We start from the raw sequence: 14582 nt of genomic DNA, 5'->3' as shown, positions 1-14582 counted from the left end.
TGTTGAGAACCGCTGCTCTAGTGGGCATATGCCGTATACCTGGCCTGCATATCACATAGACTACACCACTGCTTGAGGCAGTGATATACTGTAGCTACCATGCATATTTGATGTGGAAAGAAATTCTTGATTTGGAGACAATGAGATGTCTAACCATAACCAAGCAAGCCAGCCTTTTTGTCAAACATACTGTCGGATCATATTCACTGTTTGGTAACCATATACACAGTTATTGACAGAAAGGCTTGCTAGCATGAAGTTAGCTTTTTGGGTCATTGCATTATTTCCAACCCTTTTCAACATCAATGGCGGTGTGAAATGTAGGCTGAGATCGACCAAAACATACACTTTATACACCTATGCGCAAGAAATGTGTTAAATACGGGGACAATCTCTGGTAATGGTGATACGTCAAAATTAGTAATGCGATTACCCTGGTAATTATTTCATTTTTGTATTTATTTTTTAAGCCCTGCATATAGTCAAAACATTCACATGAACATCTCCATTCCAAGTCTGCCCAGGTCAGCTAAGAATGTGGCGTACAAAAAAAAGTTACAGGACCGAACAAAAACATGCATCAAACAAATTCAAGACTAGAAGTAGCCACTACAGCAGCGCAGATAGAACCGTTATGTCCAATCAGGTTTGTCCCTGATCAAAGATCTGACGCCACACAGAACTGTTTCTCCTCTCATCATTTCCTCATGTGAAGGCGGCATTTTGTGGCACAGATGGATCTCTTTGTAGTGTCGAGAAGGACTCTGGGAAATACAGAGGAAAAACAAACTTCTATTGTTACTTCTAGACGTTGCAAGGTTTGAGGAAGTCAATGGTTAGTGTTGACCTTATAGATTGTGACCAGCAGGCGAACATTAACTCATTGGACGCCACCGCTTAAGTGCGCGAGAGGGCGCTAGAGCGCCACCGCTTTAATCAATGGGAGGACTGGGAGATTTGCGAGTGCTTAAAATATATTTTAAATTATGGCTATGGGTCTAATACACTCGTCGATTATCAGTGAGTTGCTTGCAGTCAACATGTACAAACCGGATTGTTTTTTCATCGGTACATTTCCGCTTTATACCGTTTTGAATACGAGTATAGTTTTGGTGATTTCTAGTAATTCCAGAGAAAGACGTGATAATAGCCCTTTAGTGGAATACACAAAACACGTTGTAATTTTTCGGCTGATTATCGAATCTTCCTGAAATCAACGCTAGATCATCATTATTGTCCTTCCTCGTGCATACATGAAATGGCCCTCATAGCGTGCCCCCCCCCCCCCCCCCACCTCCTGCACCCAACGGAAAATAGCCACACATACACACAGATACAGCGTCGATCGGGGTAGAAATACATATCAGATCAACGATCAAACTTATATATAATGTTCTTACCTTGTATCTGATGTAATGCAAAAGAAATAATGCAATTATCTGATCGCCATTTGAAGTACTGGGCGCAGAGGTCCGTGCCACGTTCAACAGCATTGCATGTGAGGGGGGGGGGGGGGGCAGCCTCGCAGATCTATCGTTGAAATCAGGTTACCTCGCCTGATTATTTAAACCACGCCCGCACGGCTTGGATCGTCCCAGAAAAAAAATTACACCATTCCCAGTGGAGTGCAATACCAGCTGGAAGGCGTAGGGGCCGGTATTTGCCCTTTTGCGAGCTCAGACCCATTCCCAACAATAACATATGGCTGGATGGATGACAAAGGAATGGATATCGCTAATAAAAGAAATAACGATTAAAACCCGACTATACTCGTGACTGGCGTCCAATGAGTTAAGCACAACCTTTTTCTATAGTTGGGACGATAAAAGGTTGTTATGTTCTGTTTTCATAAATGCAAATAGAATTTGATGTTTCTACTATTATTATTATTATTATTATTATTATTATTATTATTATTATTATTATTATTATTATTATTATTATTATTATTATTATTATTATTATTATTATTATTATTTTTTTTTTTTTTTTTTTTTTATTATTATTATTATTTATTATTATTATTATTATTATTATTATTATTATTATTATTATTATTATTATTATTATTATTATTATTATTATTATTATTATTATTATTATTATTATTATTATTATTATTATTATTATTATTATTATTATTATTATTATTATTATTATTATTATTATTATTATTATTATTATATTTTTTCTTACTGCTAATAATGTTAATGACACCAATTATACTACTAAAATACTACTATTAGTCAAGTTTATTTGTATAGCCCTATATCACATGTCTCAATGGGCTTCACAGGCCTATATTACAAGGGAACCCCCTGACCTCAACCCCCAAGTTTAGGAAAAACGAATTTGCCTCTTCCTCCTTCTCCTCCTCCTCCTCCTCTTACTACTACTACTACTACTACTACTACTACTACTACTACTACTACTACTACTACTACTACTACTACTACTACTACTACTACTACTCCTAATGCTAGCACTACTATACTTGCTGCTACTCCTAATAACAACAATAAGGATGATAAAAAGACATGAACACTTTGAGCGCCACGCCTGGTTTTCCTTTTTACCGGCTGAATGCCACCATCGGCGCCAATGTTAACGTTAATATCGCCTAATCTATGTTTTAAATTATGGCTATGTGTCTAATCTGCCCATCGCATTATCAAAGACTATTTTCCAGTCAGTGCTGTCAAGGCAGATTGTTTTTTTATCGCATCGTTTCCGTTTCAGAGCAGTTAGAAAAGCCCCCGTTTTGATATAAAAAACAGCTCATTCTGGAGCATTCTATGAAAATCGTCTTTTAGTGGAATATTCCACAACGTTGATATTCGTCTGCCTTTTTATGAATCGTTTTCAAATAAACGCTAGATGATCAATATTATACGTGCACGCAAGCACATTACGGCCGCGCACGGATAATCGCCTCGTTGATTTCCTCTCAGACTTTTACAGTGAAACCGAAAGAAGACATTTCACAAAACAGCCTATATCTTCATCAAACTTACTCTGATTATCCTAACACTGATAACATAGAGTCCTTACCTGACATCAGATGGTATCCAACTGGTATATTCCAATTCCTGATCACCATTCGAAAAAATCGATACGTGTATGGATCCAACGCGATACTGTAGAACTCCATGATCAGCGGGGATCTGAGGTTCCAGAATGAACTCTGGTAACCCCGGCTGGATCAGTGGACTGGAAAATGTGGAGTACCGGATTTTTTTCCCCATTCATTTTCATTGAGTCCATTCCAAAATCACTTATGTCATCTGGGAGACAACAGGGGGCGCTTTTTTCCACAGTGATCGCCGGCGCCGCTCGGCTATACTCGGGTAGGCTCGGGTGATGCAATAATTTTTCAGATCGCTAAAAAAATAAAAAATAAAAAATTCCGAGAAATCTCGTGAGTGGCTTTCAACCACCTATAAAAAAACACGAGAAATCTCGTGAGTGGCACGGAAAGAGTTAAAATGACCTGGAATTACCAATGCATTGTTCCTAATTAAATACAAGCCATAAAGTGCTGGCTGCTGACACGTGCTAAATATGTTCTGCTATTGACACATGTTCTTAACTTAAACACGTTTTCCCTTTTTCAATACATCTCAGTGTGGTTTTCCATTTTTCAATACATTGGTTATTTAGAGGCAACATATCCTGTGTTAGTTCATTGCATCTTTTAAAGTGTAACTAACTACTGTTAATAAAAACACCAATAATTATACTCATATTTCATACTGGAACCATACTTATAATACTATTACAAGTAAAACACTACTGCTACTATTACTGTTAATAATAATAATAATAATAATAATAATAATAATAATAATTTTAACTATACGTGTTGTTACTACTAGAAATACTACTACTTTTATTAAATACTACGATTATAACTACTAATATTGTCTTCATGTACCTGTCCAATGGTTCCAGGGTGTAGTACAGTAGGCATCATGCAGTATGAGAAATGTACTTGGCACAGATTCCGGCATCCTAACCACTGGGCTTTCTTTGACTGAATTAAACGCTTAACCATGAAATTGGCCTCTTACCTCCTTGGGGATATTTTGCTACAATTGCACCACTTTTGCTTCCACAACTATTAGCCCCCGACTGTATACATGAACACACACACACACACACACACATACACACACACACACACACACACACACACACACACACACACACACACACACACACACACACACACACACACACACACACACACACACACACACACACACACACACACATATGCATGCGTATACTGTACACACATTTTCACGCACACATGAATGTATACACATGCATTATGCACATGTACACTCGCGCACATGTGCACATACTGAAATGTGTGTGTGTTTGTGTGTACAGTACTTAGGGAGGGTGAAGGGGTTCCCTGACCCTTTCGCTGTCCCAGGCTTAGACATCTGGAGAGCAGATGTACTGCAACTCTCTCTGTGTGTGTGTGTGTGTGTGTGTGTGTGTGTGTGTGTGTGTGTGTGTGTGTGTGTGTGTGTGTGTGTGTGTGTGTGTGTGTGTGTGTGTGTGTGTGTGTGTGTGTGTGTGTGTGTGTGTGTGTGTGTGTGTGTGTGTGTGTGTGTGTGTGTGTGTGTGCGTCATGCACAACAGCTGGAAATATCAGGGCCCTACACACCAGTACACAGGCAGGCTGAGGAAAATGACTCCAGTCTGTCTGTCTGCCTCTATCTGTCTGTCTCTCTCTTATCTCTATCTCTTCCCCTCTGTTTACAGTAATTACAGTTAACAATTTATTTTGTACATTTGTTTATATAAAACACATGATTTATGCATGTGCTTGTTGTGTTTTCTCGAGGAGCATTCTCAACTTTTGTTTCTTACGTTATCCTTTTAGTCTAAGGAATAATGCCCTGAAGCAAATAGAAATACGACAAAACTACCATTGCATATTGTATTATGGTGTTACATATTAAATACTTTTGACCCCCCCCCCCTTCTTTCCCTTCAGGTGTATTTGACAACTGCTCTCACTCTCTAAGTGAGAAAGGGTGGTCGGTGGGTATTCGCACCGTGGAGCCTGCGGGTCGCAAAGACGCCCGGTTCTTCTTCAGGCTTCGCACGGACCGGGCGGTTAGATCCACCACCGTGTACAGCCACCGGCGATACCAAGCCAGCGTCTGGACCCACCTGGTGGCCACTTACAACGGCCACAACATGACCCTGTATGTCGACGGAGCCAAGGTGTGTGGTTTGGTTCGTTCAATTAAAGGGGAACTATTTTACTATTTCTTTCACTATTTGGGCACTTTTACACAATTCCTGTGAGTCTATGGAACACCTCTGTAATATATATATTTTTTTTATTCATTGTTTTGTATTTCTAATCAAGTCCTCAAAAACAGCATTTTTCTACCTCAAGATCACGAGCCGTTTTGAGCCTGGGCTCCTAAACCACTGCGCCGGGGCGCCCACGCCTGAACATTATCATGCAGCGGTGTCTCTCTGACATCACAAATCAGCACATTTTCAAATGACTCAGTTCAGTGAGGGTGAATATTGCGAGAGGAGAATTGGAAGAATGCGCCAATATGAGAATTTTGAGACATAGATCATATTAATATAAGTTCACATAGCTAGGAAACAATGCTAAACACTCAAAAAGGCCATTTATAAGATAGTTCCCCTTTAAGTTACAACTTAGAATGTCTTTTGGACAGGATGAGCCTGCATGCCGACATATTTAAATGGGGAATGCCACCCATTTGAATAATTCACATAATGTTCTTGCTGTGCCCTATAGGTCAGTTGAGGTCAGTATTTGTGAACACGCACCGCTCTCTCCTAAAGCTAGAGAGAGAGAGTACCCTCCAATCGGCGATGTAACCGGCTGTAAAACCCGGGGCTGCTCCATTGACAATGATTGCGGGCTCTGACTTTATGAGGCGATAAAAATGTTTGCATGAGCTCTTACACCCAAATGAGGTTGATATTCTAGCATTGCTAGAAGGTCTGAACCAGAATCTAAACCTCATTTTGGTACAAGACCTCACACAAAATATGTTATGGCCTCATAAAGTCAGAGGCCCATTCGGTGTCGTCTATGGAGCGGCCCCCCGATTTGACATCCCAGTGACGTCACTGATTGGAGGGTTCTCTCTCTGAGTTCTTGTTTAGGATTTTTACTATTGAGTAAACTGACCTATCTCAAACCGCCCCCTTTTCTCAATCCTCCAATCACAACTATTGCAACAGTTGCGACTGTAGGATCAAGAAAAGAGGGCAGGTTTGAAATAAATTCTCTGATACCAATCTGGTATCGGTGCATCCCTACTTTAGTTCAGTTCAGGTCAGTTAAGTTCAGTTCAGTTTACATTGAACACATAACAATATCTTGTATGGTCAGGTATTATTACGTTTGGTTCAGTTAGTCTGTTTCAGTTTAGTTTTGGTTTGAATTCGCTATGTTTAGTTCAGTTTATACTCACACAGTGAGTCACTCACACGGTGGTCACAGCATGAGCAATGATGCCCTGTCTTGAAGTGAGACCTGGTCTGCTTTTGGTTTTAGTTCTGCTAAACCAGACACAATATGAGCTTGCACTCTGATGGGACCAAGGTATGTGAATCGTTTTTGGTTTGGATGGTTTTGGTTTGGTTTGGTGTGATGTGAAAAATCTGTTGAATCTGAGGTATTGCTGGAATTTCCTTGTGGACACATGCAGCTAAAAGGCTCCAGCGAATTTCAAAAACGTGTGTGGGAATGCTCATTTAATTGATTGATTACGATTTTTGTTCTTTCTTTGAAAAAACAAACAAACAAAAAACATTGAATGTTAACACATTGACCGCCAGCAGCAGGGGGCGCTGATACCCCATTCATCGCCAGGTCTTTATTCAATGGATGTAATTTTAGACTGTGACATTTGCGAGTGCTTAAAGGGGACATGCATTGCTATTCCTAGCACTATTTGGGCAACTTTACACAATTCCTGTGAGTCTATTGAACACATCTGTACGCTTTTATTAAAAAAAATTCATTGATTTATATTTCTAATCAAGTACTCAAAAGCCAAATATTTCTCACTTTGGATTTCAGGCTGTGTTGGCCTGGCTCCGCCCATAAGCACTTTGAGTAAATGAGTATGTGCTACTGCTGCTTCCCCGCGAGGTCCAGCCCAGGTTGTGTGTAAATGAGTATGTGCTACTGCTGCTTCCTCACGCACGGTTTGTTTCCCCGACAGAAGCTCCTCTCTCTCTCCCTCTCTATCTCGCTCTCCCTCTCTCTCTCACTCGCTCGTTGTCTGCCTCGCTCTGTTTGAGGAAGTGAAGATAATTCCACTTGCTCTGCTGTTGCTGTCAACCATAGAGGGGGCGTTAGTTATGCAAATCAGTGCTATATTAACGTCAGCAAAACCGTCGAATCAGCACAGCTTAGTTGAGTGAGGGAGGATCTCGTGAACTCGACTGATGAGTCAATAATGGTAATTAGAGACACAGACCCATTGATACTAACCCATATTACTATAAAACCATGCTAAACACAGAAGAAAAAAAAATCCTCGCCCCCCCCCTCCTCCTACCCAACGGTAAACAGCCATACACGGTCCACACAGATAGCTGTGATCGGGGTAGAAATAAATGTCAGATCAGCGATCAAATTTATATATAATGTTCTTACCTTGTATCTGATGTAATGCAAAAGAGATAATCCAAATATCTGATCGCAATTCCAAATAATGCTTGTGGAGGTCTGTACCACACTACCCACCGTTTCATAATGACGGGCGGGCGGAGTTACTGTTCAATGCCATCGTTGTATAGAACTGGCTCGCCTGAGTATTTAAACCCCGCCCGCCCGGCTCAGATCGGCTCCTAAAACACAACAGCCCATTTTCAATGAGATGCAATAGCTCCGCCTGGCAGTAGAGGGTGGTGTTGACCATCTGCCAGCTCAGACAGGCTCTGAAGGGGATACCAGAGGCTGCAGCTATGAATTATGAATAGATATAGCGAATAAACGAAATAACGATCCCAAAAACGAGTTAACTCGTTTCTGGTGCTCAACGCATGGCGGCCAATAACGAGTTAATATAATACTATTATAATACAGTATAATTCTCTCTCTCTCTCTCTCTCTCTCTCTCTCTCTCTCTCTCTCTCTCTCTCTCTCTCTCTCTCTCTCTCTCTTCTCTTCTCTCTCTCTCTCTCTCTCTCTCTCTCTCTCTCTCTCTCTCTCTCTCAGGTGGGAGAGAGCAGTCTCCAGTCAGGGAATCTCTATAGTCCCTTCATGAAGACCTGTAGGACCCTCCTCCTTGGTGGCGACCAATCAGAACACGGACACGGCTTCAGAGGTCATGTGGGGGGTGTGGTTTTGTGGGGACACACACGCTCTCATGAGGACCTCTTGAAAGGGCCACTGCAGATCGATAAGAGACAGCCAGTCCTAGCACTGTGGACGGACTTCACTGAGGTAAACATCTACAGAGAGCAGTTCCTACCTGCATAGTAGAGCAGCAGTATGGACACCATTACCGCACCTTTATTAATATTCATGAATATTCATTCAGGGTATCAAATCCCGCCAGAACATTATCTCCTGTATCTCCCCAACTCTGTCTCCCTCTCAACCTTCCTACTCTCTCAGTAAAGAACCTTCTCTCCTGTCTCCTCTACTCCGTCTCCCTCTCAGCCTTCCTACTCTCAGTAAGGAACCTTCTCTCCTATGTCTCCCCTACCTTGTCTCCCTCTCAGCCTTCCTACTGTCTCAATAAGGAACCTTCTCTCCTGTGTCTCCCCTACCTTGTCTCCCTCTCAGCCTTCCTACTGTCTCAATAAGGAACCTTCTCTCCTGTGTCTCACCCCTTCCTACTTGTTCAATTGTTTAGATGTACTGAGTTATGTTACCTCATATTTCCTATGGTGCAAACATGGCTATACATAGTCATGCTTAATAGAAATGTTGCATTATTGGTGTAAATTCAGAGCAACGGCTGTTTGATTAGGCTGATGTAGACGGTGGTAAGAAGCTGTTGAGGTGACCTGACCTGTACTGTCTCCCAGAGGAAAGTCTTTGAAATAAAATAAAATAAAATAAAAAAAGTTACTGGTGTGTGGGGTAGGGTCATTGGCAATCTTTGCAGTGCAGTGAACTTATATCCCAGCGAATTAAACTGACAGAATGCAGTAGTGGGCAACAGGTCAAATTGATACAGTCCCTTATGAAATACACCTCAATAAATATGAAATACACCTCAATAAATAATCCTGTCTCCTGTGTCTCCCCTAATCTGTCTCCCTCTCAGCCTTCCTAATGTCTCTCAATAAAGATAAAATACTAAGGGAAGTGGATTATTCAGTTGTCATTTTTCCAAAAATAGTATCAAATCAAAGTTTGATATCAAGGTAAATTCAAGGAAAACCCCACATGGATGTTTCCTGGCAACACTGAACCTAGACAGATGTAGCTGCACACTCATAACTCTGATATGAAACTTTTATTGAGACATGAAAACATAGCATTTCAATAGTGAAGCTTTTGGGTTACAACCCACTTCCAGCCGGTCCCATCTCTCTGGGTTTACGGTTGGTATCTGTGGGCTGGCATGACACCAGTACAGGTGGCAAGGATTTCCACCTGTTTTAATTAGGGATGCACCGATCCAATATTGATATCGCAATTCAGTACATTTATATATATATATGTGTTAATCTGTTACATTTAGTTTCACTAAGTTAGGAAAGTAATGTTTTAAGTCATGCCTGATGTTGCCTTGCACAAAATAATGATCCCAGTCTCTTCCACACAGTGGGGCATACTGTTTACTGAACAATGGGTATTGGATCAGTACTCGGTATTGGCCGATACCCAAAGCCCAAGTATCGGTATCGGGACTGAAAAAGTCTGATCGGTGCATCCCTAGTTTTAATACATATGGGGGTTAAGAGTGCAGAGAATAGCTGAATTATGACGATGATGAGGATGAGGATGAGGAAGAGGAAAATTATGGTTATTATTATTATTATTATTATTATTATTATTATTATTATTATTATTATTATTATTATTATTATTATTATTATTATTATTATTATTATTATTATTATTATTATTATTATTATTATCATCATCATCATCATTGATAAACTACAGTTGAAATGAAGTTGATTCTGATTGTTCTGTAGGTGGAACATCAGTGGACTCCCCATAAGCAAGGCCACCACCCATCCATTGTCATTACCCCCGTCCCAGAGAGGGAGGTCGTCTCCCCATTCCTCCCTCCGCCCTGTGGTCTGACACCCTGCGATAACACGGACATCATCCTGGCCTACAACAGCCACTGGCAGCTCCGCGAGCCCAAACAGGTCCGCTACAGAATCGTCAACCTGTCCAACGATGACGGGGGCGATCCGACGGTCTCCCAGACCCAAATCCAGCTCCAACACCGGGCGTTAGTGGAAGCCTTCCGCCCTTACAATATCACCCTGGATCTCAGCGTCCACGCGGTCCAAAACAGCTCCCTCAGACAGCGATTCATCCTCAGCAACTGCCGGATCGGTAAGATTGGCAACCGCCAGTGCGATCCGGAATGTGACCACCCACGGACGGGTCACGACGGCGGGGACTGCCTGAGGCTGGGGCCCTGTTATAACTGGAAGAGGCAGGATGGAGTGTGCAACATGGAGTGTAACAGCATCCACTATGACTATGACGACGGAGACTGCTGTGATCCAGAAATGACCGATGTTCTCAGGACCTGCTTCGACCCCGAATCACCTGACAGGTCAGATGCTGTTCTGTTTTTTTCTCCCATATATATTTTGTTTCACTTTCGCTCCCAGGAAAATAACGTCATTAAAAAAAAAAGAATTATATTTGATATTTTTTCATTTTTTTTTAAGCCCCTCCCTTGGCTGTACTTGAGAAATCAATTAATTGATTGATAGGTAATCAATCAATACAGGGAGGTGGCTGTTGGTTTGTGTCTTCACACTAATTTAGAGGGACAGAACGTTGCTCAAATTACAAAATGTAACTCTCTTTCCCCTGTGTCTGTTTTATTTTTTGGAGAGTGTGTAGAGAGGAGGGACGGCTAAGTAGCCAAAATACACACTTAATATGACTAAACAACCACACTCGGAGCCTGCTGCCATCCATTCAGTCTGACAGACAACCACACTCGGAGCCTGCTGCCATCCATTCAGTCTGACAGACAACCACACTCGGAGCCTGCTGCCATCCATTCAGTCTGACAGACAACCACACTCGGAGCCTGCTGCCATCCATTCAGTCTGACAGACAGGCTTAGTCGGCCTTCCAAACAGAACACATGAAAACTTGCCCTAAAGACCTACCTAGTTTTCCCAAAGACCCAATTCTTAAAATCTAAAATGGAGCCAAGGTTAGCCCCCTCCAAAGACAAACCATGGGACTGGAAATAAATATAGGGTACTATATAGTTTGGCCTTTAGTTTCTTATTTATGACCTAATTCTGAATCCAAAATGGAACCAGAAAGCGGAGGGAGCATCATCAAGTCACATGCTTTCCTTTTTTATACATCCAAGGTAGAATTTATTCCACAGATGTTATATACACATTCTGTAAATCTTAATAATTACAGCCTTTGTTTGTAAAATAATATAAGTTCATGTTAACCTCCTGTGGAGTTAATAAGAAAAAAACAATATTTAAGAAATAACAAACAAGAATGAAATTGAGCATAGAGTTTCCCTGTTTACGGATTATATTTTAACACGCATAAGTGATCCAGTCTCATCAGTCCCAGCCTCGATGCAGAGTCGGAAGGAATACGAGGGAAGATCAGGAATTGCCATGACGTTAGCAGGAGATCAGCCAATCGACAATTGATGGGAGTTGTCCGTTCTTGCTATAGACTGGTCAAGGTTTTAGATATCTTGGCGTGATTATTGCCCCTAATACCTTGCAGCATTTAAATGGCAATTATGGGAAATGAAGAAAATGGAGTAGAGATGATAAGAATGAACATATCACCAAGGCTGCAATTTTCTGTCCCCTTGACCCAACCCACTTCATATTATGGTTTATGACCAGAAGATAATAGGTGATAAAAAAGCTGACATATTTATTTGTTCTCTTGATAGCCAAATAAATATATGGTTAGCGTATATGGTTATATACAGGTGCAGCTCAATAATTTAGAATATCGTGGAAAAGTCTATATATTTAGCTGTATTGATGCAGTCATTTGTGCAAAAGGAGCACTAGGGCTGACCCCTATTAGTCGAATAGTCGACGAATCGATCGAAAGGAGCCGTAGTTGACTGCCAACCTCTTAGTAAAAAAAAAAAAAAATATATATATATATATATATATATATATATATATTAAATTCTTATTTACATTTTTTTTATCATTCTTTCCAAAAGAAAAGAGGCCTAGAAGCGTGGCTAACGCTAATGGCACGCATACCAGAGACTAACTGCCTAAGAAAACAGGCACAGAGGCACTGACAGAGGATTTCACCCATCTAATGAACACACTAGACTAGACAAATATCAAGATGTATCCATCAGTGGACCAATTGCATGCTTTTTTTTTTTAAACTTAAATTTGTATTGACATTTAGACATACAACATTTAGACAACACTTTAAACAACATCAAACATATAGCAGTACAATTACATGGGCTTGAATCTCTATGCTATGGCTGTGTTCAGCAGCCCAGACCCCCATAAGAGGGACCCCCCCCCTCCCGCCATCCACCCCGAGAGATAGGACTCCCCCATATCCCAGGACCGCTATACACGGAGCCGGGCCCCAGCGACATGGGTCCCTTGAATTGATTGGGCCTGGCCCCATAGAGCAGAGTGCAGGGGACTCCCCCCCCCCACCGAGCCAAGCCCGTTACTTCCCATGTCCCAGAGAACCCCCCCCCCCCGCACATCGACCCCACAACACACAAGACCCCACTCTCCCGGGCCTAAACGATGGTCTCCCCCCCCGACCTCCCCCCCCTGAGCTAAGCCCGTTTGTGGCTCCCCTATATCCCAGGTCCGCCACGCGCGGAGCCGAGCCCCCAGCGACACGGGTCCCTTGAATTGATTGGGCCTGGCCCAGTAGAGGAGAGTGCAGGGGGCTCCCCCCCACCGAGCCAAGCCCGTTACCTCCCATGTCCCCAAGAGCCCCCCCCCCCCGCACATCAACCCCACAACACACAAGACCCCACCACCGATCCAGCAACACGCAAGGCCCCCCTCTCCCGGGTCGATCCGCCGATACTATTTTTTTCTTTTTTACCCATCACCCATACAAAAAACAAGAGACAAAAACACAAACAAAAGGGTGAGTACCAGTATAGATCCTGGACTGGTATACATCTAATATCCATCCCTACTCGTCCCCACATACATATATAAGAAAAACAATAATAATAATAGTAAATAAATAAAAAATGAAATAATAGAAAAAAATATTAAGTAAAAAAAAAGGAAAAAGGCTTGAATTTTCATTGTAGGTGTAGGCCTATGGGGTGTTCCCCAACAATTGAGTAGTAGATCAAGATATTACTGTTTCATGTTACTTAAATCCTCTTCAAAGACTGATCTGTCTGTCATCTAGTACCTTTCCATAGTTTAACACTTTCAGTGCCACCAGGTGGCGCCAGAATTAGCGCTTGAATGCCACCATCCACTTTTTTTTTTTTTTTTTTTTTTATCTTTTTCCCCCTCCATTTTCCTCCGATTTTCTCCCATCCCAATGTTAGTTGTATGCCAATTCCCAATCCCTTCCTGGTCGCTGCGCACTTACCCCCCACAGTCAGATCATCTGGGAGAGTGGAGGCTATCACGTGCTTCCTCCGACACACGTCCAGCCAATCAACCGCTTCTTTTCACCTGGCAGCGCGGATCCTCCCTGAGAGGGCGTAGCGTGTGGAAGGATCACACTATCCCACTCAGGTCCTATCCGCGCTTAGCAGGCGCCCTGACCGAACTGTAGGAGTCGCTGTTTACAACGACCCGGACCCACCCCGCCAGCTTCTCCCACCCTCTAATACAGCCAATTGTATTAGTGTGAACGGCCAGCCAAGCTGGTGACAACCCCGGAGCCACCATCCACTTTAATGTTAACGTTAATATCGCCTAATCTATGTTTTAAATTATGGCTATGTGTCTAATCTGCCCGTCGCTTATCAAAGAATCATTTTCCAGTCAGTGCTGTCAAGGCAGATTGGTTTTTTATCGCTTCATTTCCGTTTGAGAGCATTTTGAAAACCCCCCATTTTGAGGTAAAAAACAGCCCATTCTGGGCCATTCTGTGATAATCGTCTTTTACTGGAATATTCCAGAACGTTGATATTTGTCGGCCTATTTATGAATCGTTTTCAAATAAACGCTAGATGATCAATATTATACATACATGCACGTCCATTCGAGGCGCGCGCTGATAATAGCCGTGTTCATTTCCTCATGGATTTTACAGTGAAACCGATAGAGCACATTTCACAAAACAGCTTATATCTTCATCAAAATGAGTCTGATTATCCTAACACTGATAACATAGATTCCTTACCTGACATCAGATGGTATCCAACTGGTAT

The 14582-nt window shown here is 41.9% G+C and overlaps 1 protein-coding gene across 1 annotated transcript in view; it reads left to right on the top strand.

Annotated features, from left to right (window-relative positions):
- Window positions 1-14582, top strand: part of pappa2 (pappalysin 2) — a gene marked incomplete at both ends in the record, with an annotated part of 373122 nt that overhangs the window by 12059 nt on the left and 346481 nt on the right. Inside the window, 3 exon segments of the mRNA XM_084327732.1 lie at window positions 5012-5244; window positions 8246-8473; window positions 10186-10784. Of these exon segments, the coding sequence (XP_084183858.1) occupies window positions 5012-5244; window positions 8246-8473; window positions 10186-10784 (1060 nt within the window).

This window comes from Notolepis coatsorum (assembly GCF_963971535.1).
Source record: "Notolepis coatsorum genome assembly, chromosome: 13".
Classification (NCBI taxonomy): Eukaryota; Metazoa; Chordata; class Actinopteri; order Aulopiformes; family Paralepididae; genus Notolepis; species Notolepis coatsorum.
The sequence above is the reverse complement of the archived record's forward strand: the minus strand, read 5'-3'. Positions and strand labels throughout refer to the sequence as shown.